Genomic DNA, 26,005 nt, shown 5'->3' with positions numbered 1-26,005 from the left:
AATATAGCGAGTTATAATATTTCGACATTGAGTCATTCATTAAAATTACGTTGCGTAGGCTACATGATACTGATCTCGCTGACGGTTTTATAACTTAATGAGAACGTGATAAAAACGTTCTTACAACATATTTTGTTGTGAGCTGAGACAGTCCCTCGTTTGTCAGAGAGTTGAGTTCTGACAGGACCCCAAAACAGCCAGTCTAGACACGCAGAACCCGGAGAGCCCGTGATTGACGGCTGAGTCCACCAATGAGAGCGGTGCTCCTGAACGTGGAGGCGGGGCTTCCAGGCTTAGGAACGCGCACTGTGAGCCAAGTGAGAGTTCGCGAGCGTAAATAAAGGGTTAGGTGTCATCTTCTGTAGAAAGTATGTTCGTTACACACATTTCTCAATAATTTCTCGTCAACTGCTATAACGTTCAGCGTTTCTGAGGGATTTATTTGGTCAGAGGATTGAACAGCGGTCAAAACCAAACGGGGGCGCAGGCAAGTGCGTTTCGTGAGCGTATCAGGCTACTTTACAATTATTATAGCCTACGCAATGCTTTTAAATTTATTTAGTTGATTCTTCAGTTAGGATAACGTTTTAAAATAATGGATGATGAAAATATGTTTTTATTCCATCCATTTTAGGTTTACAGAATAGATTAAAAAATATCTAAACGATTTAGTTGTATTTTTGTGATTACTGTCTTTTTGAAGAAGAAAAAAAGTGTAAGAAAAAGTATCAAATGAGGAAATTCTATTTTTTTTTTTACTTTGTCAGAATAATTTAAACATTTTCAATTGGGTATGTGCAGTTGATACTTTTTGTAATAAAGAATCACTGTCCAAAATTGTGCTGTCATTTCCATCACACCAAGCATTTTAGAGTATAATTGATTTTATTCATAAACTTTTGAAATGAGATGTGATGACAGTGGAACAGAAAAAAGAGTTTCAATTTCCGAGATGCAATTTATTTTAAGATTTTTAGATACATTAGCTGTCATTACCAAAACCATCAGTATATGAGAATTGTAATTCAGAAACATTTCATATTTTTACTTTATTGACAGGTAGCAGACTTGTTCAGGTTCAAGGCTCATCCACTTGTTTAAAAAAAGAAAAAATGCCATTACATGTCATTACCAAGATTTACCAATAATTAGTATAAAAATTATAGGTTAAAATGTAGATGGACGTCTAAGGGAAAGTGTATATCGCAGGTCTTCTAACTGGTAACCATTTCGTTTTCACCTTTTTAATCACTTTTTTTCCACCTTCACTGGATAATTTTAGGTCATGCAGTGTCAGAAATACATTTTCAGAAGGACAATACTCCATGTAGTTCCTCAATGAACACGTTTGTCTGGTCTTCTGTCCTCCAGGATGGGTGCTGGAGACGGGTTTCGTGCCCCAGTGGCGGTGATCGCGGCCGGGTTAGTGAGTGTCCTGGGGCTCTCGTGGTTCTGGAGTTTGGTGGCACTTTTAGGAGTTTATTTGTGTTCTGGAGGATGGTGGTTTCTCTATGTGGCCGCATGTACCATCAAGAGAGACATTATGTAAGTACTCCCACTTTGTTTAGTCATGTTGTTCGGACCAGTGGGTGATCTGACGATCTTGAAGACGTCCACAATCCACTTTTCAAGCGAATCGTAGGGATCGAGCAGTAGGGCTGTGCGATGAATCAAATTTTCATTTCGGTTTTGATTTTGACCTTCAACGATTATGAAAATATGATAATCACGATAAAATGATTATTGTGCGACATGGCGTTCATTTCCTTTAAAACGGTGCGCTATCCCCACCTTAAAAGCCTAAACTTAACTTCACATCAAATAATGTGACTGTCGTAAAGTAAAGTCTAGTGCGGAACATGCTTAAAAAAAAAGAGTTAGCGTATTAAACTGCGAAAGAGTCTGATCCCCACGAGAAAAGTATACTTGTGGTTCCAGACACTCGCCTAAATGGTCAAATATACACAAAAATATGTCCAAATGTCCGTATTCCCGAGTATTTACATACAGACAGTCAGTTATGTCTTAAATGAATAAACTGTTGGGAAAGAAATTGGATGCGTGTCATTATATTAGATCAATGCATTCAGTTTTAAACCCTATTGCAAATACTGCTGTCTGTGTCATTAAAGCTGCAGTCCGTAGTTTTTCCTCTCTGTCGCCATCTCTGTTCGAAATCTGCAATTGCAGTTATTGGCGGAATGATCAGCTTTACGTGGGTTGTGCCTCGGCACGGCACAGCGCGGATGAATCCAGTGTTTTGAGGAGAATGTGCGGCTGTCAGTCGGTGTGGAGACTGGCATTCGCAATCACAGATTATACTTTTTGGAAGTATGAGCAACATAAGAATTTTCACCGGAAAATTTACTCAGAACAAGTATGAAGAAATAAACATATGAACAAGTAACATCCACTTTTGTTCTGACCAACTAAGGGTAAAAAAGCATTGCAGTAAATCACGCTGATTAAATCTAACGATCGCTTATCATATCACGTCAAACCGTGCAAATTATACTTTGTTCTCAAATTGTTAATGTTAACAACATCAGCATTGCGTGACTACATTTAATGCCCTTCAGATATTTATCCTTGTTTTCGCTCTTTTTTTTCTGTAGCCACATTTTATAGCGGGTGATTCTCCAGTTGTCCCTGCTGGTGATTGTTGTTTGAACCTTTCTGGATCCGCCATTAAATTAATACGTTTAATTATATCAAGTGCTGTGAGAAAAGGCTATAAATCTCCTGCTCAACATCCTCACACTCGTAGCCTACTAGCCGAGACTCTTCTTTATTTGTACAGATGTGACGTAATGACACAAAGACATGCTCGAATTTCCCGCAGAAATCCACTAGTACCACTGGAATTAAAAACATTATTACAAGCTTACCGTTTTGAATCGAGCCACGGCAGGCGGATAGTTTCGAAAACACTGGCTGGTTATGTAGTTGCTCAAAAATGTATTTTGGATCATTTTTAACCCAAAAAAGTTACGGACTGTAGCTTTAATGTTCAACAAAAGACAAAGAGAAAACCATTCACTGCTCTTGACTGAATAACTTCAGTAGTTTTAATAAAAATCACTGCTTTAAAGTTTAACTCAGGGGTTAATGACTATTTTGACAACTGATTGTTTTTAAATTGTGGAAATGTACAAGTCTGGATATTCTCGATACTACATCTCAAACTTGGGAAGATCGCAATTCAGATCGTGGATTGTGGTTGTTTGTTATAAGATCGTAATATGAACTTTTGGGAAGATTGCCCAGATGCCCACCCCTTGTGTGGTGTAAAATGACGCAGTGAAAATTGACATGGACACATCTACTATTAGTCATGAAACCTTTTAAAAAATAGAACTACATATAACATACACATATTTAAAGGTGCTGTATGTAACTTTTTCACTCTACTAAAGCATAAAAGTACCATAATATGTTTGCATATATTGAGGAAACGTTATTGTTATTGTTTTGGTCTGGATAATTTTCATTGTCCATTGCACTCGTTCCTGTTGCGTGTGCTCAAACTGGCGACCCGCATGAGCGCCGTCGAGTCTGTGGAGGCGGGAGAAACGACGATCTCCGATATTTTGAATGTGGACTGCAGTACCTATTTCCACCACTAGTGTCATTCTTACAGACTGCACCTTTAACTCTTTCTTTGTCTCTTCCAGTGGTCTGTACGTACTGTTGCGTGTGAAATTCTTCATGGATCATTACACCCGTACACGCAGCACCGTCCCGTCTATATTCGCCCAGCAGGTGGCGCTCCACCCGGACAAACCAGCTCTTATAGAGGAGTCCACGGGCGAGGTGTGGAGCTTCTCCGAGCTGGACCGGCGCTCTAACGCTGTGGCGCGGTGGGCCGTCACGCAGGGCTGGGCGTCGGGCGACGTGGTGGCCATCTTCATGGAGAGTCGCCTGCCCACGGTGGCGCTGTGGCTCGGACTGGCTAAAGTGGGCGTAGAGCCGGCGTTCATCAATTTCAACCTGCGGCGCGATTCGCTGATGCACTGCGTGAACGCGTCAGGAGCGCGCGGGATGGTGTTCGGGGTGGAGCTTCTGGACGGTGAGATGCGCTTTACTTTGGTCGTCTGTTCGCAAACTTAACTGGCGTGATTTTTTTCAATGGCCAGTAGAGAAAATTGAATGAGAAGTGTGTCTAATAACGAGGGGCGTAACAATATATAGTGTCACAATAAATCGCAATACAAAAATGCAACAATGTGTATCGTGGATAGTTCTCCCAAAATGAAAATTACTGTGCGAGTTTTAGTGTCAGTACTACATTAAACTGCAATATACAGTATAATGTATAATTAATGGAATGCGGGAATATTTGTGGACCCTGATAATGTCAAATGTCTTATGTTACCAGTAAAAAATTACTTACATTATTTTAAATATACTAGTCAGTGACAGAGCATCTGGACAGTGAGAGGCACTTTTTATTTTGTTCGTCTGTTCGCGAACTAAATTGACGTGATTTATTTCAATGGCCAGTAGAGACATTGTGTGAGAAGTGTGTCTAATAACTGATGGTATATACATAATTCAATATGAGCAAATGAGACTAAATTACTTTTTTTGTTAAGTTTTAGCACAATATTTACTCAAAATTAGTTTAATAACTAAAATCTGTTGAAATATTATGAGAATTGTGTCTAAGAACTGATGGTATACATAATTCAATATGTGCAAATGAGACCAAATTATTTTTTTTTGGTTAATTTTTAGCACAACATTTACTAAAAATGAGTTTAATAACTGAAATCTGTTGAAATATTACAAGGTATATTATGTTGACATTACATACACTCACCTAAAGGATTATTAGGAACACCTGTTCAATTTCTCATTAATGCAATTATATAATCAACCAATCACATGGCAGTTGCTTCAATGCATTTAGGGGTGTGGTCCTGGTCAAGACAATCTCCTGAACTCCAAACTGAATGTCAGAATGGGAAAGAAAGTTGATTTAAGCAATTTTGAGCGTGGCATGGTTGTTGGTGCCAGACGGGCCGGTCTGAGTATTTCACAATCTGCTCAGTTACTGGGATTTTCACGCACAACCATTTCTAGGGTTACAAAGAATGGTGTGAAAAGGGAAAAACATCCAGTATGCGGCAGTCCTGTGGGCGAAAATGCCTTGTTGAAGCTAGAGGTCAGAGGAGAATGGGCCGACTGATTCAAGCTGATAGAAGAGCAACTTTGACTGAAATAACCACTCGTTACAACCGAGGTATGCAGCAAAGCATTTGTGAAGCCACAACACGCACAACCTTGAGGCGGATGGGCTACAACAGCAGAAGACCCCACCGGGTACCACTCATCTCCACTACAAATAGGAAAAAGAGGCTACACTTTGCAAGAGCTCACCAAAATTGGACAGTTGAAGACTGGAAAAATGTTGCCTGGTCTGATGAGTCTCGATTTCTGTTGAGACATTCAGATGATAGAGTCAGAATTTGGCGTAAACAGAATGAGAACATGGATCCATCATGCCTTGTTACCACTGTGCAGGCTGGTGGTGGTGGTGTAATGGTGTGGGGGATATTTTCTTGGCACACTTTAGGCCCCTTAGTGCCAATTGGGCATCGTTTAAATGCCACGGCCTACCTGAGCATTGTTTCTGACCACGTCCATCCCTTTATGGCCACCATGTACCCATCCTCTGATGGCTACTTCCAGCAGGATAATGCAACATGTCACAAAGCTCGAATCATTTCAAATTGGTTTCTTGAACATGACAATGAGTTCACTGTACTAAAATGGCCCCCACAGTCATCAGATCTCAACCCAATAGAGCATCTTTGGGATGTGGTGGAACGGGAGCTTCGTGCCCTGGATGTGCATCCCACAAATCTCCATCAACTGCAAGATGCTATCCTATCAATATGGGCCAACATTTCTTAAGAATACTTTCAGCACCTTGTTGAATCAATGCCACGTAGAATTAAGGCAGTTCTGAAGGCGAAAGGGGGTCAAAGACAGTATTAGTATGGTGTTCCTAATAATCCTTTAGGTGAGTGTATATATTATATATATATATATATATATATATATATATATATATCATTTAAAAAAAAAATTCCCCCTCGTATTTAGTACAATATTTACTATGGACAATTTTTTTTATTTAATTATGAGTTTTAGTGACATCATCTAGTCAAAGCCAGACACAAATTTTTATCCAATCAGATGCTCAATTAATTGTTTAATTCATTAACAAAGTAGGCAACGATGGTTTTGTAAATGCACGGGTCAAAAAAGGACAAGCCCTTTGATATTTCACGTTCAAATAAAATTAATAGAATAAATAAATAATATAGTAAAAATAACATAAATAATGATCATAAATAAATAAAATAAACAATAAACAATCAAGTAATAAATAATGATAATAAATAAATACAATGAATAATAATATACAAATAATAAATATAGTATATAAATAAAAATACAAATAATGATAATAAATAAATCAAATATATAACAGTGTAAAATAATATAGTAATAACTAATGAATATAGTGATAAGTAAATCAAATAAATAATAAGTCGCATCAGTTCCACTAAAAGTGTCACGGTTGGCTTAGATAGGATACGAATCTATTTTAATGAAAGTTCTCAGAGCGGGCAGACAGGATAAACACACACATAACGGAGATCGGACAAAGACAGAGAGAACTGGAGGAACTAAATAGCAAACACAGATGATGGTGATTAACAGGACACAGGTGATACAGATGAACTAATGATGGTAACCATGGAGACAGACTAGTGGCGGGAAACTGAATAGAGGAACATGTGACTAATGACAACTAACTGAAAAGTCCATGAACACAGTGGTGACAAAAAGCCCTTGTGAATGGCTCACGTGTGTGTGTGTGTGTGTGTGTGTGTGCAGTGTTGTCGGAGGTGAAGGGGTCTCTGCGCTCGCTCTCTCTCTTCTGCACCGGTGCGGCTCCTGGACTCGAGACGCTGGACTCGCTGTCGGCACAGAACCTGGACTCGCTGCTGGCTTCATCCGCTCACACACCACCCGCCCTCACACACAACAAGGGCTTCAACGGTCGGTGGACTTCCAGCATCACTTCACTGTCTGTGTGTATGGATGATTTATGGTGTGTGTGAGAGAGAGTGGGGTAAATGCCTCCACATGTCTTACATATTTTAGATTTTGCAATCTCAAATGTTTGCTGTCATGAAGCCACATCCGGGTCACATTTCACTGCCAAAACCATTATGAAAAATATTATGAAAAGAAATGATATTTTGCCTAAAGAAGACCTTTTCATTATGTTTTTTACCTTTTCATTAAAATAAAGCACATTTTCCCACCCCCAACAAATGTCAAATATATGTATACAGCACCATAAAAAACAACATAAATTGAATGCTATAATCAACGATAAATACTGAATCGAGTAATAATAAATAATAATAACAATTTATTATGGTTGTTTGGAATGCAACCAATGCAAATAGAATGCAAATAATAAATGTATTATTTATTATGGAATGTTGATTGTCATCAGATTCTTATTATATCATATCATTATTTCTTGTTTGTTTTTTCTTGCGAGTTCTAGTTGAAAACGAGCCGGACGTGTTTTTTGGCAGGTTGCATGAGATTCACCCCTTTAAAAAGAGAGATCACGTGTGTTTTCAGTCAGAGAGCGAGTGGTTAAAGTGGGGAAAAGGTTACATACCAGCCAAGAGCACAGTGGCAGAGAGAGAGAGAGAGAGAGAGAGAGAGAGAGACTGAGAGAGAGAGAGAGAGAGAGAGAGAGAGAGAGAGAGAGAGAGAGAGACTGAGAGAGAGAGAGAGAGAGAGACTGAGAGAGAGGAGAGAGACTGAGAGAGAGAGAGAGAGAGAGAGAGACAGAGAGAGAGAGAGAGAGAGAGACAGAGAGAGAGAGAGAGAGAGAGAGAGAGAGAGAGAGAGACAGAGAGAGAGAGAGAGAGAGAGAGAGAGAGAGAGAGAGAGAGAGAGAGAGAGAGAGAGAGAGAGAGAGAGAGAGAGAGAGAGAGAGAGAGAGAGAGACTGAGAGAGACTAAGAGAGACTGAGAGAGAGAGAGAGAGAGAGAGACAGAGAGAGAGAGAGAGAGAGAGACAGAGAGAGAGAGAGAGAGAGAGAGAGAGAGAGAGAGAGAGACAGAGAGAGAGAGAGAGAGAGAGAGAGAGAGAGAGAGAGAGAGAGAGAGAGACAGAGAGAGAGAGAGAGAGAGAGAGAGACAGAGAGAGAGAGAGAGAGAGACAGAGAGAGAGAGAGAGAGAGAGAGAGAGAGAGAGAGAGAGAGAGAGAGAGAGAGAGAGAGAGGTACAAAAGCAGATTGTGTGAGAAAAGCATAATGAAAGGAGAAAGAGAGCAGAAAACACATCCGGTCCCTGAGGAGAACGCAGAGAAACCAGGATCAGGAGAAACACACACACAGAGTCAATGTGTACATGTGTCAGAGGGTGAACTGTCATTGGTTAATCACCTGTGACCCAGTCAGCTGGGCTGACAGCGCGCGCGTGTGTGTGTGTGTGTGTGTGTGTGTGTGTGTGTGTGTGTGTGTGTGTGTGTGTGTGTGTGTGTGTGTGTGTGTGGTGGTACAATCATCTCCAGACGCCAGTCAAATCTGAAACAACTGGAAACATGATTCACACTATGTATTCCTGACCTTTCCCCCATAATGCATCTGTGGGATCACATGTAAATGGAATAAAACAGGGCTATTACAGTTATGGACAACCTTGAAATATAAGGGAACTTAAAAAAAAAAAAAAACAGATGAATATAATTATCTTTGCAAACAAGACTGTGGAAGTGTGTGATACAGTATGTGCTCATGCGGTGTGTGTTTCTGGCCTCAGACAGGCTATTTTACATCTACACCTCGGGGACCACAGGTTTACCTAAAGCTGCCATCGTGGTTCACAGCAGGTTTGTGCAACACTGTTCTGAAAATACTGACCAAACATCATCTACGACTGTTTCACTGTGTGTGTGTGTGTGTGTGTCAACAGGTACTATCGCATCGCTGCGTTCGGATATCACTCGTTCGGTCTGCGGCCAGATGATGTTGTTTACTGCTGTCTGCCGCTCTATCACTCCGCAGGTTTGCAGGACACACACACACACACACACACACACACACACACACACACACACACACACACACACACACACACACACACACACACACACACACACACACACACACACACACACACACACACAGTCACGACTGTTTCCCGAAACCATAATGTCGCAAATCGGTCGTTCAGCCACGTTGTTTAATGATGTCACGCAGGTTATGGAGTAATAACTACTTTTAATAAAACTCCTTTTGATCGAATTAATGCTAATTAATGATGTTTTGATATAAATTACAGAAATGGCATCTGAGGACTATTTATCTCTTTTTTCAGTTATTTTGCTTTATTTTCTGATTCAATCATAGGCTCGTTCTTGCGCACTAGAGCACACAAACACACACACACACACACACTTCAAAAACTGTGCTTTCAATCTCTTGACAAACTACAACACGTAAATAACATTTGTATGTATTCTAAATGAAAGATATAGGTTGTACTGAATGTCATCTTGATTATTTTGCTCCAGATCAGGATTTATTGAGTCATGAAACTGCTTCTAACCGCAGGTCGAGATCTGTCGCTCAAACACACAACTCTGCGATGCTGTTTGCGAATGTTCGCTACAACGATGGTTTCGGGAAACACAGACTCGTTGAACTGCTGATAACGAAGGAACTTGCGAACGTAGTTGGCTAACGATGCTTTCGGGAAACACACCCCATTTCAGCTTATCGATTAAAACACCACATCGCTAAGAATACCTTGAATAACTCTTCATTCTAGGGATATAGAGCAGGGTCTGTACCATGAAGCTTAGCTTTAGCTGGCTAGCCTGATATGTTTCAGTGTAGTTTGCTCCAACTCTGGGTTTTAGGCACCATGAAAGTGTTTTGGCTTTTAGCGGTGTTCATCGCCATAGTAACTCACGGCTAACCTGGTCCGGGTCAGGTGATGTTCTGGGTGAGAGGCTGCAAACCGAACATGGACCAATCAGCTGTGAGCAAAGTGTCACATGTCTGATGCGACACTTTACCTCCACTTTTACCCCCTTTATTCTCTTAATGAGACACTTTGAGCCACTCCACCTGTAAATTAAAGGTCACTACGTTGCAAATGATGTTTAAAAACAAAATCATCTGGCTTTTAGTAATGCTTATTTAGATGAATAATATAGTATGATTTAGATATGATTTATGTAATTTAATACAATTTTAGTTTATCAATTATTATTACGCACAGTTTTATTGAATAAATATATAAAGGTAATATAAATTTGATTAAGAATCAATAGATAAATCTATAAAATGACTACATGTGAGTTGAAATGTTCAATTCTCTCTATACGTTTATCAACTGTTACATGCACTGATATAGCAATACTTTTTCTTTTAGTTGTTGTGTTTCATAGACAGATATTTTCTTCTTGCTGTGTAAATTTGTTTAAATTCTTAATTTTTTTAAATCTCGTAATATTCTGCCGAAGTGAGAAATAAATCGCAGTTTCACTTTTTCTCAGCATGTGATTGGCTGTTCGGTACTGATGTCACTCCTAAACCCCTAAACTCAGTATAAAGCCTGATCAGCATGAGAGTTGATGATCAGCATCATGGTACCAACAAAGCCTGGTTGGATTGGTTTGGTTTTGTCAGCTCGAAACTAATTCTGTGACCCTGAGTTTGTACAGGCCAATAGTTTTGAATTTACTGATATACCAACCGGTGTAATAGTTCACCTTGGGTCAAATCCATAATCTACCAACAGCCTTGTCAATGGATAAAACATTTGTTTGAGTAAATATTGTGTAAGATGGGTGTTTGTTTAAATTCAGCAGTTTTGTGTGTATTATTTACATAGTCAGTTTAAGTAAATACTATAAATTTAAGTACAGGGGAAACTCAAAAAAAATTTATATCGTGCAAAAGTTATAATTTTGATGATTATGACTTACAGCTTATGAAAACCCCAAATTGAAAATCTCAGAAAATTTGAATATTACATGAAATCAATAAAAAAAAAGATTTTAAATACACAAATGTCGGCCCTCTGAAAAGTATAATCATGCATATGTATATAGTTATATATACTAAATATATTAGTTTCACCTTTTAATTTGAATTAGTGAAACACATGAACTTTTGCACGATATTAAAATTTTTCGAGTTTCACCTGTAGATACCAGCATTTTATCATCAGATATCACCACTGACCTTTTAAAACCATAACGGATGACTACCAGTGCATATGGACACTTTTCATGTTTTGTGTATATTACGCTGGTATTAAAAAACAACTTACATTTAGAACGTAAATATGAAGATTGAATAAAGCAGTTTCAAAATTCTTATTTGATTTTGTAAGAGTTTTTACAGAGAGGATTTTGGATTTCTGTTTTTATTACACTAAATAAATCAGAACATACTGTCAACAGTAAGGAAAAAGACATTTACACCGTAGGTTTTGTAACGATGTATGCAGGGAAGCTGAAGAAGACAAGACTCAGGTTCTAACAAAACCCTAATAGGTTTAATTTCAACTCAAAAAGCAAACAAACAAACACAAACACACAGACAGTGCAAACACATCTCAACTTAACAGAGACTGAACGAGTGAAGGCCAGGGTGAGGCTTAAATAACACACTGAAACTAGATAATAAATGACACACAGCTGAAACTAATGAACTAATGATGACGGTAACCATGGAAACTGAACAAACGAACAAAACCGGGAAACAGATCAAAAACCAAACATAACTCTGACAGCTTTATGAATAAAATATTAAATGTTTATCAGGTGAATTTTATATGAACAAACCCCTCAGTAAAAACCTTCAGATTATAGATATTAATAACATTTTTAAGTTTGGTGTATATATGTAAGTGCTGCTAAAGTGGAGATAAAAAACTTATTTTGAGATGTTAAATAATTATCAGGCGAATTATATATGTACAAACTCCTCAGTAAAAACCTTCAGGATATAGATATTAATAAAACTGTTAAGTTTGGTGTATGTAAGTGCTGCTAAAGTGGAAAAGAAAACTAATTTAGAGAAAAACGCCTTTAAAAAAAATATGTACTGTATATGAAATCTACGGAAGCAAATAGATAAAGTGCAATAAAAAACACTTAAAAGCTTTCCTGTTTTCTTTCTACTGAAACAACACTTTATGAAAATATCAAATTTGACCAATGCATCAAAAAACAATGTTTAATCCAGAAATATCTATAATTAAAAAGATATATATATATATATATATATATATATATATATATATATATACAGTATATATACAGTATATACATAGATCTATAGATTTTATATATATATATATATATAGTAAAGGTATTCAGTATGAAGCCTGTTGTGACATTCAAGACTTTATTCTGTGTCTCTGCAAGTTTTTAAAGGAACTACCACATTAATGATCCTTTTTACATTATGAAATGGCCATTGAATGTGTAGTTTATGTCACATCAACCAATCATCTCTCTTCGTTCCGTGTTTTCCAGGTAACATCGTGGGCGTAGGGCAGTGTCTCCTGCACGGTCTGACAGTCGTGATCCGCAGGAAGTTTTCCGCCAGTCGTTTCTGGGACGACTGTGTCAAATACAACTGCACGGTGATGACCTTTGACCTCAATCACTGTCATGTTTTGATTGGCCATCGAGAGATCCGTCTAGTGCAGCTCATCTTGTAATTGTGCAAGGACAGTAAATTTGCAGACTTTTACAGTACATTTGTAATTCCAATCAAATTGTACAGTATTTTGGTGCAAATTCACTGCAAAAAATGCTTTCTTTCTTAGTGTTTTTTTCTTGTTTCTAAAAAAAAATATCTAAAAAGAAATCAGCATTTACTAGATAAGTAAAACGCCATAAGAAATTCTGCCTTGTTTCCTGATAAAAGAAATATCAAATTAAGTGAGTTTTTACTTAAAACAAGCAAAATTATCTGCCAATGAGTTAAGAAAAATAATCTTGTTTTCCATTTGAATTAAGATTTTGTTTTCTTACCCCATTGGCAGATAATTTTGCTAGTTTTAAGTACAAAGTCACTTTCTTACAGACTGTTTGTGTGTGTGTGTGTGTGTGTGTGTGTGTGTGTGTGTGTGTGTGTGTGTGTGTGTGTGTGTGTGTGTGTGTGTGTGTGTGTGTGTGTGTGTGTGTTTGCAGGTGGTCCAGTACATCGGCGAGATCTGCCGGTACCTGTTAGCACAGCCGGTCCGCGCGTCCGAGTCTCTGCACAAGGTGCGTGTTGCCACGGGCAACGGTTTGCGGCCCAATGTCTGGGAAGCGTTCACTAAACGCTTCAACATCAAGCGCATCGGTGAGTTTTACGGAGCCACCGAGTGCAACTGCAGCCTGGCCAACATGGACAACAAGGTGTGTGTGAATCTGAACTCATCACATTTAATGGGCCCTATTTTGACGATCTAAGCGCGTGGTCTAAAGCGCAAGGCTTTTTTTTGTCGCTTTTTTTTCACTTTTGCTAGTTTAAAGACGGCAAAAATGGTCGGCGCTCCCAGCGCATGGTCTGAAAGGATTGTTCCTTATCCTCTTAATGAGTAATGGGTGTGTTTTGGGCGTAACGAGATATAAACCAATCAGAGTCTCATCTCCCATTCCCTTTAAAAGGCAGTTGCGCTTGCGTCATGGCGGATTCACTATTTGGCAAGCGGAAAAACTGAACGCATCTCAAAAGAGCAAACAGATCTGCTTGTGCGTGAGGTTAACCCTCTGGGGTCCAGGGTGTTTTTGGGGTCCTTGAGGTGTTCTGACATGCCCTGACATATGTGCTTTTTTCAGTTGCTTATAAACATATTAATAGCAAAGGTGTAATTACACTCTATTTAGCACAAACAGGGCTACCATAATATGTGAGCAAAATGTATGTACATGTTTGCATTTTTGAGAGAATATTGTTTATGCATGGTAATTGAAAAACTAAAACTTAAAGTGTCTGAAATAAGGCCACAAAACACATACTAAATATGTGTCCACAAGACTTTTGACTAATGAGTGTTGTTGCCTATAGTTTTTGCTTCAAAATGATCTTAAAATCATCCTGCCTAATCATTTACACAAAACAATACATTGATTTAAATTTTATAAGACACCTTTTGTTTGGAAAGGCAATATGCATGGAGGCGTGTTCACACCTTAGAAGACAAAGGCCGGATAATGTGCCACATACATAATGAGCTGCATATTAATTAGCCTTTCACACAGGAGTGTCACAGGGTCCAAATTGTAACCAATTACAAATAGGTTACAATTACAACAACAATTACAATTTTAACAATATTTCAAGTGTATTCTTTCTTTGTAAAAAGTATACATTTTATCATATGTATTAAAAAAGGTAAGGATTCATTAGACTGAATATTGGAACAAACACTATAATAACATCTTAGTTGATAATTCAATATACCTGCTTTATTTTTGACAAAACATCATACTATAGTATATTTAACATGAGCAGAAAGTGGTGAACAAAAGCTTAACTATTTAATGTGACATTAGTCTTTTTTTACAGTCAAAACTTTATAATCTATCCAAAACTAATCACAAAATCTTGTCTAAACATTCATATTTAGTCTATAACATATTGTTCATGATATATTAGCATATACATGTTAATTTACAGTTTGTTGCTTATACAGACATTCTATGTCAACATATTTCAGTCTATTTTTACTCATCTTAGTAGGCTATAGCAATATAGTTTGGATGTGTTCATGTAAAAATAACGTATACTAATGTAGGTGCGAGAGTGAATGAACGGCACAGACACGCGCTGTATAACTGAAGTAAACAACGCGCGTGCGCCTGTGCCGTTCATTCATCATTTAGCCTACACACAGACACTACATCAGCTGGATCCGTTGCTCCTCGAAATGAAACTACCAGCACTACTGGTACATTTTCCAGGGTTATTAGTATTATTCCTCACAGGTAGCAAGACGAGGTAAAGTACAAGTTTTTATTAAACATGATGTGTATTATAAACCAGCTGGTGGACGTTGGCATGTTTGAATGGCTTGCCTTAGATCATTTGCGTTTGAATACCGCGCGCTCTCCGTGGGCGTGTCACATTAGCAGAATAATGAGCTGAGTGAACGATAATGAGATCGGCTGACACCTCTCTCTTTTTTTATAGATTACATAAACAGAGAATATTTATTTTAGTTTTGAATTAGATATTTTAATAGTACAAACTTAAATGATTATAAAGATGTATTGCTCATGCTTGGGTGAATAGTATTCGCTGAGTTTTGTTTAAGTTTAGAGACGTGCTCCAGAAAAAAGGTTAACGGAGATGGAGAGACAGAAAGCACACCCTGTTTATTTTCTTTATTTTACAAAAGCACAATGTTTTATTTCTATTGTAAGTGAACACGTAAAAAAATAGACATTCAACAGTTTATTTTGTTATATTTCTTAAGTCTGAATGACCAAAAATGACAGAGTATTTTAAGTCTATTTTCCTGCGCCGGCACGTTTCTGGACCCCATTGTGTGTGTGTGTGTGTGTGTGTGTGTGTGTGTGTGTGTGTGTGTGTGTGAGCTTAAAGCATAAGCAGACCATCAACGGGACAAGCCGGATTCACCATATCTTTATGTACACAATATTAATGTTTTACATTGTAATCCTTTTATTTTTAATATTTGGCATGTTTGTGTGCTGTAATAAGCAGCGTGTCTGTGTGTAATAAGCAGAGTGTGTAATAAGTAAGCAGAGTGTGTGTGTAATAAGTAAGCAAAGTGTGTAATAAGCAGAGTATGTGCAGAGTGTGTGTGTGTTTAATAAGTAAGCAGAGTGTGTCTATAATAAGCAGAATGTGTGTGTGTAATAAGTAAGCAGAAGGTGTGTAATAAGTAAGCAGAGTGTGTGTGTAATAAGTAAGCAGAAGGTGTGTAATAAGTAAGCAGAGTGTGTGTGTAATAAGTAAGCAGAGTGTGTGTGTGTGTGTGTGTGTGTGTGTGTAATAAGTAAGCAGAAGGTGTGTAATAAGTAAGGAGAGTGTGTGTGTAATAAGCAGAGAGTGTGTGTGTGTGTGTGTTTGTGTAATAAGTAAGCAGAGTGTGCTTGTGTGTGTAATAAGTAAGCAGAGTGTGTGTAATAAGTAAGCAGAGTGTGTGTGTGTAATAAGCAGAGTGTGTGCAGAGTGTGTGTAATAAGTAAGCAGAGTGTGTCTGTAATAAGCAGAGTGTGTGTGTGTAATAAGTAAGAAGAAGGTGTGTAATAAGTAAGCAGAGAGTGTGTGTGTGTGTGTGTAATAAGTAAGCAGAGAGTGTGTGTGTAATAAGTAAGCAGAGTGTGTGTGTGTAATAAGTAAGCAGAGTGTGTGTGTAATAAGCAGAGTGTACGAGCGTTGTGGACCCGCCTATAAGCACACATTATTAACGCGGTCTTTAAATAACAAAAAAATATTGCGCCATTGACTTTAGACCAGGTTGGTCAATGTTTCAGTCTATTTCAGTTCCTCAAAATAGCAATGCGCCAGAACACACACCAGCAGCGCATGGGCGCACAGATGCATTTCCTATTTAAACACCGTGACGTAGGATGTGAAAATGATAAGTGCGTCGGGCTGAAACTAGCAAAACACTTGCGTTCCGGGTTGCACCGGGTGTGTGATAGGGCCCAATAGGTATTATGTGTGTTATTTATGTGTAATGTGCTCCTCCGGCCAGGTGGGGGCGTGTGGCTTCAACAGCGTGATTCTGCCCAGCGTTTATCCCATCCGGCTCCTGAGGGCCGACGAGGACACCATGGAGTTAATCAGGGACAGTCGAGGACTGTGTGTCCCCTGCAAACCTGGTGAGAGAAACACACACACACACACACACACACACACACACACACACACACACACACACACACACACACACACACACACACACACACACACACACACACACACACACACACACACACACACACACAATCTGAACCTGGAAACACACACAAGATGTGATTTATTTAAATAATAATAAACTGCGTACAATATTAAATATTTTTGTATAATGACGTTAAACTTTATAATTGAAACAAAAAAGTTTGGGCTCAGTGAGATGTTTGAATGTTTCTGAAAGTCTCTTAAGGCTTATTTTCATATATTCAGGTTCTTTGACATAGAAATATTTTGTAACATTATGCATTACTTCACTTTTGATCAATTTAATGCTTCCTTGTTGATTAAAAAGATCAGTATCTTTAAAAAAAAAAAAAATCGTACCGACCCCAAACTTTTGAACCGCATTGTATATTTTGCAAAAATGATCTGGTGATCGTACATTGTCCCTTACTTCAACAAAGTATGTGGATGTAGAATGAATGATTTATCGTTTCTTCTAATATATTAGCACATCACGTTGTGAATGTTTTCTATATATTTGTCTGGCAACTGGAATCAAACCGAACACACAGTTTTCTGAACACACAGAACATGACAGAGTAAACCAGTGAATTTCGAAAGTGCTTCAAAAGTTCTTCCTTTGTGGATAATTTGTAAATGGGTCAAAAGGCATCTTCTGTCTGGCTGGTAACTGTTACGTACACTTCGTGTGTTTGTGCTTTGAGTTTAAAAAAAACATGTTTCACAACAGAGACAACTGACAGCCAATGAGAAACCAGCATTTATTATGACTTGGAGTGTGAAATGAGAGTTTCCGGTGCAAATCTTTGTTATTTTAGGGGCCATTTAAAGAACACCATTTTCAACTAAAAACGAGAAACTTTCTATGCGTTTTGGCCGTTCATTTACACGACAACAGTGTTTTGGGGCCCTGAAAATGCTAGCTTTTGAAAATGAGTTTCAAAGTGCACGTTTTTGAAAATTATGCTGATATCGTCTCCATGTAAACAACAAAAACGTGATTTTGAACGGTGACATCATGGCGGTGAGTATTACAGGCGCGTATTGTTTATTCACAAAATGAAGTCGCCAAATACTGGCCTGGCAGCAAATTTCAGCGTGTTTATAGTGTACGGGATCATTTTGACAATGTTGTCGTTTGTACGCGAAAAAACACAAAGGAGAAACTTTTCCATTTTGAGTACATCGCTGTTCTGTAAATGTAACCTTAGTGTCATTGACATACTATGTTTGTTTTTTTAATTAATGTTTGAATTAGTTTTTTATATTTTTCATTTAAATTTTTTTTTGGACATTTTTATTAGTTTAAAAAAAAAAGTCTATATAGTTTTAATTATTATTTGAGTTTTAGTTATTTTAGTACGTTAAGTTAAACAAAACAAAAATGAGAATTTTTGCCTTGGAAACTAGCTGAAATAAAATAAACGTGTTTTTCTATATATATTTTATTTCAGTTAACATGCATTTTATTTCAAGTAACAAAAATGTTTTTTCTTTTAGTTATCTATAATTACCCGAATTTTTTTCTCTTCTTTCTCTCGCCTTTCATCTTCCTTATTAAATCTATTTTATACTATTACTATTGATATATATATATATATATATATATATATATATATATATATATATATATAAAATAAGCATTGTTCTGCGTATATAAGAAACACAATTTTACACACACACTTCGCATAATTACACGTACATCCTACTTTCTGTTTTCTGTATTTTGTATTAATGGTATCGTTTAACTGTATTTTGTGTTCTGCTATAAAAAAAAAATATATATATATATTATATATATATATATATAATTACCCCGGTGTAAATATGCACCAACAAAACATTTAGCACTACAAAACAAGTTTTTTTTGTGTATTTTCTGAGCATTTTAGGAGAACCAGGGATCATCGTGGGCAGAATCAATCCACATGATCCATTACGTCGCTTTGATGGCTACGCGAATCAAGAGGCCACCAGTAAAAAGATTGCGCACAACGTCTTCAGAAAGGGAGATTCTGCGTATGTATCAGGTAAAGTCGAGCTCTCCGGATGCGGACGATGCTCTTGGATTCCTCTCACTGTTCTTCTGTCTCAGGTGATCTGATGGTGATGGACGAGTTTGGGTACGTGTATTTCCGGGACCGAGGCGGAGATACGTTTCGCTGGCGGGGCGAGAACGTCTCGACCACGGAGGTGGAGGGAGTCCTGAGCTCTCTGCTGAATCAGACGGACGTGGCCGTCTACGGCGTCTCAGTGCCAGGTGACATGCTTGAAATCATTAGCCGAAGACGTTAGGAGTGTAACGAGACCCTCATGTCACGATCCGATACATATCACCAGAGATGGAGTCGCACTCGAGTGCGACTTAAGTCGTACACACGGTGACTTCAGACTCGACTTGAGACTCGTCCTCAAAAGACTTTAGACTTTACTCGAGCTGCGGGACTCGTGAACAATGTTTATTTTTAGGAAACGTCTGATGAGCTCGCTGTTATTCCCCTCCCGCCGTTACGTATAACCTGCCTACGTAACATACATAACATTGGCTGCGCGCGGCCACACATGAGAGGACAACAAACAAACATGTCGACTGCACCGGCCGCTGCTGTGCCTTTCATCGTAAGACTTGAGACTTGACTTGGACTCTAGCTCAAAGACTTGAGACTTGACTTGGACTCTGGCTCAAAGACTTGAGACTTGACTTGGACTCTAGCTCAGAGACTTGAGACTTGACTTGGACTCTAGCTCAAAGACTAGAGACTTGACTTGGACTCTAGCTCAGAGACTTGAGACTTGACTTGGACTCTAGCTCAGAGACTTGAGACTTCACTTGGACTCTAGCTCAAAGACATGAGACTTGACTTGGACTCTAGCTCAAAGACTTGAGACTTGACTTGGACTCTAGCTCAGAGACTTGACTTGGACTCTAGCTCAGAGACTTGAGACTTGACTTGGACTCTAGCTCAAAGACTTGAGGTGGACTCTAGCTCAGAGACTTGAGACTTGACTTAGACTCTAGCTCAAAGACTTGAGACTTGACTTAGACTCTAGCTCAAAGACTTGAGACCTGACTTGGACTCTAGCTCAAAGACTTGAGACTTGACTTAGACTCTAGCTCAAAGACTTGAGACTTGACTTGGACTCCAGCTCAAAGACTTGAGACTTGACTTAGACTCTAGCTCAAAGACTTGAGACTTGGCTTGGACTCTAGCTCAAAGACTTGAGACTTGACTTGGACTCTAGCTCAAAGACTTGAGACTTGACTTGGACTCTAGCTCAGAGACTTGACTTGACTCTAGCTCAGAGACTTGAGACTTGACTTGGACTCTAGCTCAGAAACTTGAGACTTGACTTAGACTCTAGCTCAAAGGCTTGAGACTTGACTTAGACTCTAGCTCAAATACTTGAGACTTGACTTGGACTCTAGCTCAGAGACTTGAGACTTGACTTGGACTCTAGCTCAGAGACTTGAGACCAGTGTTGCCAACTTAGCAATTTTGTTGCTAGATTTAGCAACTTTTTTGACTACCCTAGCAACTTTTTTTTGCCAAAAATCACCTAGCAACAAATTTAGCAAATTTTTACATTTATTTGGCAATTTTATCAACTTTTGGAAACTGACTCTAATCCAAACCACATTTGTACAAGCTAGCTACATAGACTGAGCGGTTCATTCGTAATTCCTTAAGATCACTGTGGAAATCGCTGTGAAAACCGGAAGACAAAATACAACAAGGACAGGGACGTGGCCATAGACATAATAAGATGCCTTATTGGCCACTGGAGCGTATGTCAACGGCGCCGCCATATTGCAGAGGGCAACTTTCCAAAACCTCTCATTACGGGAATTGAGAAAAATGCCTGCTTCGTGTGCTGCTTGGGGCTGTACAAATCACCACACAATTGAAAACAGGTCTTGGGGATTTTACAAGCAAATCTAAATTAGCATTTCAAATAATACATATAACATAATGGCATAGTTTTGCGTAGCGATTACGTAATTACGTCATAGTGCAATGACGTCACAACGTCATTTAGCAACTTTTAGCAACAAATCGATCTGCCTTTAGCAACTTCCCCTGAAAATTAGTTGGCAACAGTGCTTGAGACTTGACTTGGACTCTAGCTCAAAGACTTTTGACTTGACTTGGACTCTAGCTCAGAGACTTGAGACTTGACTTGGACTCTAGCTCAGAGACTTGAGACTTGACTTGGACTCTAGCTCAAAGACTTGAGACTTGACTTAGACTCTAGTTCAAAGACTTGAGACCTGACTTGGACCCTAGCTCAGAGACTTGACTTGGACTCTAGCTCAAAGACTTGAGACTTGACTTGGACTCTAGCTCAGAGACTTGAGACTTGACTTGGACTCTAGTTCAAAGACTTGAGACTTGAGTTGGACTCTAGCTCAGAGACTTGACTTGGACTCTAGTTCAAAGACTTGAGACTTGACTTAGACTCTAGTTCAAAGACTTGAGACCTGACTTGGACTCTAGCTCAAAGACTTGAGACTTGACTTAGACTCTAGTCTAAAGACTTGAGACCTGACTTGGACTCTAGCTCAAAGACTTGAGACTTGACTTGGACTCTAGCTTAAAGACTTGAGACTTGACTTGGACTCTGGCTCAGAGACTTGACTTGGACTAGCTCAAAGACTTGAGACTTGACTTGGACTCTAGCTCAGAGACTTGTGAGCATCTCTGCATATCACAATACTGAACTCACGATCCCATATTATTGCTATACTCCAAGACAAGGTAAAAGAAATAACAAAAAAAGTACTGTTGATTAAAACGCTAAATGTGGTGCTACATCGTGTCTGTAAATGATTAGGATTGGACTTGGTGCTGGAAACCCAATGAACAGGACAATAGAGACACCAGAATAACAATATTCATCATTCTGAAGCTGAAAACACAGAATTATTTCAGACCAAAATATTTCCATTCTGACTAGATATATTTAAAATAATGTTGGACTTTTTACTGGTAACATAACACATCTGGCATTATCAGCAGGACCCACAAATATTCCCACATTGCATAATTATACATTATATATAGTAGTTTAATGTAGTACTGACACTAAAACTCAGAGAACTTGAATTTCTTTTCCTCACACAGAAATTTTATTTTTGGATACATATTGTTGGATTTTTGTATTGCGATATATTGTGACATGATATATTGTTACACCCCTAGAAGACGTTTTATATAAAGAAAAGATGCTGCAGATGGTTTATTTAATGGAGTGGTTTTTTTTTTTAGCCGAGTATATGCAATAAAATAGTTCCTTTTCTTCATCAGGTGTGGAGGGGAAGGCAGGGATGGCCGCCATAGCGGATGTGACGGGTAACTTCGACTGCGAGGCCCTTCTGAAAGATATGCAGAACACACTTCCTTCTTACGCTCGGCCCGTCTTCTTACGGCTTTTACCTGAGGTCGACAAAACAGGTGACGGATACATAAACAATCCCCCACAATCTTACATTGTTTTCCTCAAACATACTCTGTAAACAATTATTAAAGCTAAATTCAATGGTAAAAATGCTAAATTAAAAACCTGTTAATTGGTAATACTACCCTAACTATGTATATATATATATGTTACGTCAACCAAATCTGCTTTTAAAAATAAATCATCCACCTGTCCAAACCAGATTTTTTTCTGATATAGATATCACATTACAATTACTCAAAATACAAAGTACACTTACCCGATCGTCATGCTACAATTATTTAAATTCTCAGTTAAGCGTGATGATATGGTAGCATATTACACTGAAGTAGGTAAGGTAGGTAATTGATTTTAATAAAAACTCTTTATAAGATACACTGGTTGAAACTCTATTCAAATAAGTAAAACATAATTTTATAATAAAAAAAAACATACATAAAGAAAAGGAAAAAAAAGAAAAAAAAAGTGGGGGAGGTGCAGAACAGAGGAGTACTTTTAGTAAACTAGCATTATACCTTATAACATTATACTAACAATATTTTTTCTTTTCTTTTATGTATTTGTTATTATTATTATAAAATTATTATTTTTTCATCTTGACTCAACAACCTTACCACCTATAATTTACTTTAATAAGTAAACTGATATATTCATTCATTCATATATCAGTTAAAGAAATGTACGTTTGTTTTTCTACTGCAGATTTAATCCATAAAAACCTAAAATGTTACGACCAAGATTTTTTTTATGGTAAAGTTCTGGCAACTACAGCTGTGAGTTTCACTGTTTCTTTAATTTAACAGTGTAAAATATTTCATGTTTTTTTATCCCCAGACACATTTAAAATAAAAAAAACTCGCTTACAGAAGGAGGGATTCGACCCAGGACAAACCAGCGACCAGCTCTACTTCCTCAACAGCCGTTCGGGGCGTTACGAGAGTCTGACGGATGAACTCTACAGCGACGTCATGACGGGAAACGTGTCTCTATAAGAGAGACACACTGTCTTTATTGTGTAAATGTCATAGTGGGGCATCAATACGCAGTTTATTGTACAAAATCAGTGAGATAACTGCACTGCAATCAAGCTCATACTTGACACACTGTTCGGTTAGTACTTGAAACTACTAGTTCTGCCTTTCACATCATTCTAGTAAAACAAGAACCTTATTTCAATTCAGGCACAAAATTTATTTTATAATTGCAGACTTCTTACATGTTTATTGAGTTTTCTGATTAGAAATAATGGACTGAATTTACTTTGTGAGATTATCTGAGAAGCTGAACTAAACTCTCAATGGATTACATAAAATATCTGTCAGATATCACAGAAATAGGTTTCACGAGTTAAACATTACTGTAAACGACAGAAAAAGAGGTTGTGTGTGATTAACTAGTCCGTCAGAAGACTAGATATCAGTCTGTGCATCATTTTGCATGTTTGCGTTTGATGGTTTTGGAGATTTTGGAGGTTTTCCTATTCATCTGCAACTGAGGATGAATAGCTTTATCCAGGTATTATCGATTGACAGCACTGTTTATGTGGTCAACACTGTAATTGAGTCTTCAATTTCAGTCTTACTGACTAGAAATGGTAATAGTATTACAGACGAACAGTATGTGAAACATCTCAAATCACGTTAAACTGTAGAATTTCTTTTTTTAAAGCAAAGACTTCTGAGCAACTCAGTCTCAGTGAAGTGTATTGAATCAAAATGTTTTGATGTGAAATTTACTTAATCATTAACCATTAGAAACCCAGACAGCAACATATAGTGACGGCCCAGATTCGGCCCGTGTGAAATCCAAGTTTCGTGTGATCTGGGCCGGATCACTATGTTGCTGTCTGGGAAATCAGATTGTTTTATTCTTTTTCAGATGTTTTGACTATTTTACATTTACTTGAACTCCGATTTTCTCAACAATTTTAATAAATTTAACATTACAATAAGTACATGAGCTTGTTTCTTTTCCAGCTTTAGATAATCAGACTTATAGAAAACAACGAGAACAAATGCTGCAAAGTGATTCAAATTATTATCTTACTCTCATTTCACAAGTTCACACTTACAAACGATCAGAGAATAAATGGTTATGCGTATTTGGCGTGCTGTCCGGGGGGAGGGCTCCGAGCTCGGAAATTGGGCCCGAACCCAGAGTACTCCCCCCGTATCTCTTTTTAGGAAGATAACTAGGCAATTGTGAGGAGATGGGGTGGTGGAGGGATGCTGAAAACTGTCGAGGAATATGGGTGAGTCGACTGTGTATATTTATAGGCTTTACTCTTGCTGTTTGAGTGGACCTGTTGATTACTGATTGCTGACAGCTGGCTGGAATGGCTTTATTGTTTGATCATTAGAACGTGTTCCTCCCGAACCTTGTTAATAAAACATCAATCAGTAGAAACACTTAAGAAAAATGTAACGGAAGATCATGTTCTGTCAGCATATCTTAAAAAGGCCTTCCAAAGGCTGTTAAATGTAAGTTGCTTTGTGAACGAGACGTTTTAAGATTGAGATCCATTTGTCAATCCTAAAAACTGACAGTGTGACCTTAGAACATGTTACTGTACCTGTAGTTTATAACGTCATATCGATTTCTGGATCAACCAAGAGAATTTAAATTTGTCACAAAGAAATGTTGATTTTCATCCAGAGGATTCATTTCTACACAGTTAATAATGTTCGAGAACAGGGGCGTCCAATCCTGCTCCTGGAGGGCCAACGTCCTGCACAGTTCAGCTCCAACACACTTGCCTGGAAGTTTCCATTGAGTCTATGGGCCTTTGCTGTGTTCAAAATCACCCCCTATAGCCTCATTCACTATTCCCTATAGTCCACTAATATAGTTAATAGTTACCACCACTCCTATATAGTGAATGTAGTTCCCTTATCGAGTCAGTTTCTCGACATTACGTATGGGGAAATCCCTTTTTCCTTGAAAGTCTGAAGCCTGATTGAAACACTTTTTTGCTTGCAAATAGCCAATGGCGTTCGAGTATTCGCCTGATTGGCTGCGTCGTAGGCGACGTCGGGTGCCAAAATACCTCAGCATCTTTATTCTTCACCTGGAGCCTGGTTTCACATACGGGACTAGAGTGGACAACGCGGATTGCGATCCCCTCTTGCGTATGCGGATTATCATGACCAAGGATGTCTCTTTGCCGCATGTGTGGTGGGCCGGTCGATTTCCCAGATACACACGAGCAGTGGGATTGTCGAACGCCCTCTTCTAGACGTGACTTCTGAGGTCCCTGGACGAGGAAGGCCCGAACCCAGAGTCCCTCCAGAAGCTGCCTGGCCCTGGCCACTTCTAAGAAGGTCGCCTAGGGAATCGGCCGCAGTATGAGAAGCCTCGTAGTCCTGCATCGCCACCTGTGGCTTACACTCACCGAGATGCGGAGAAGCAGCAGCTCCTTGATGCTCCGGTAAGCCCGCAAGGTCTATTCGGTGTCGCGGTTGAGGCCTTTTTCCAAAAAGTTCACGAGGCTTAGAAGCAGGCGAAGATGCTGAAGGTGAAGATGCCACATCTCCTGCCAAAACGATCTAGCGGTCTAGGTATTTTGGCGCCCG

The 26,005-nt window shown here is 38.5% G+C and overlaps 1 protein-coding gene across 2 annotated transcripts; it reads left to right on the top strand.

Annotated features, from left to right (window-relative positions):
* The first annotated feature begins 262 nt into the window (after positions 1 to 262).
* Positions 263 to 24,384, top strand: slc27a1b (solute carrier family 27 member 1b). Of its 2 annotated transcripts, none has more exons than XM_077197728.1 (13): positions 263 to 487; positions 1,372 to 1,545; positions 3,675 to 4,069; positions 6,913 to 7,077; positions 8,869 to 8,938; positions 9,022 to 9,113; positions 12,605 to 12,714; positions 13,268 to 13,477; positions 16,792 to 16,918; positions 18,869 to 19,006; positions 19,072 to 19,236; positions 22,283 to 22,429; positions 23,268 to 24,384. In XM_077197728.1, the coding sequence occupies exons 2-13, from the start codon at positions 1,373 to 1,375 to the stop codon at positions 23,423 to 23,425; spliced, it is 1,950 nt and encodes a 649-aa protein (XP_077053843.1). In that variant the 5' UTR covers positions 263 to 487; position 1,372; the 3' UTR covers positions 23,426 to 24,384. The 2 variants fall into 2 exon arrangements, with proteins under 2 accessions (XP_077053843.1, XP_077053852.1); XM_077197737.1 differs by having other exon boundaries at positions 263 to 491.
* The last annotated feature ends 1,621 nt before the right edge of the window (positions 24,385 to 26,005 follow it).

Source organism: Siphateles boraxobius, unplaced genomic scaffold (assembly GCF_051911475.1).
Source record: "Siphateles boraxobius isolate OS27281-9 unplaced genomic scaffold, OSU_SipBor_1 111, whole genome shotgun sequence".
In the NCBI taxonomy this organism is placed as follows: domain Eukaryota; kingdom Metazoa; phylum Chordata; class Actinopteri; order Cypriniformes; family Leuciscidae; genus Siphateles; species Siphateles boraxobius.
Note: the sequence above shows the minus strand (reverse complement) of the source record. Positions and strands in the feature narration are given on the sequence as shown.

Coding starts and splice junctions, on each gene's coding strand:
- slc27a1b (XM_077197728.1), top strand. CDS start 1,373: ATGGGTGCTGGAGACGGGTTTCGTGCCCCAGTGGCGGTGATCGCGGCC. Junction 8,939..9,021: donor GCCATCGTGGTTCACAGCAG/GTTTGTGCAACA, acceptor GTGTGTCAACAG/GTACTATCGCATCGCTGCGT. Junction 16,919..18,868: donor GTGTGTCCCCTGCAAACCTG/GTGAGAGAAACA, acceptor TGAGCATTTTAG/GAGAACCAGGGATCATCGTG.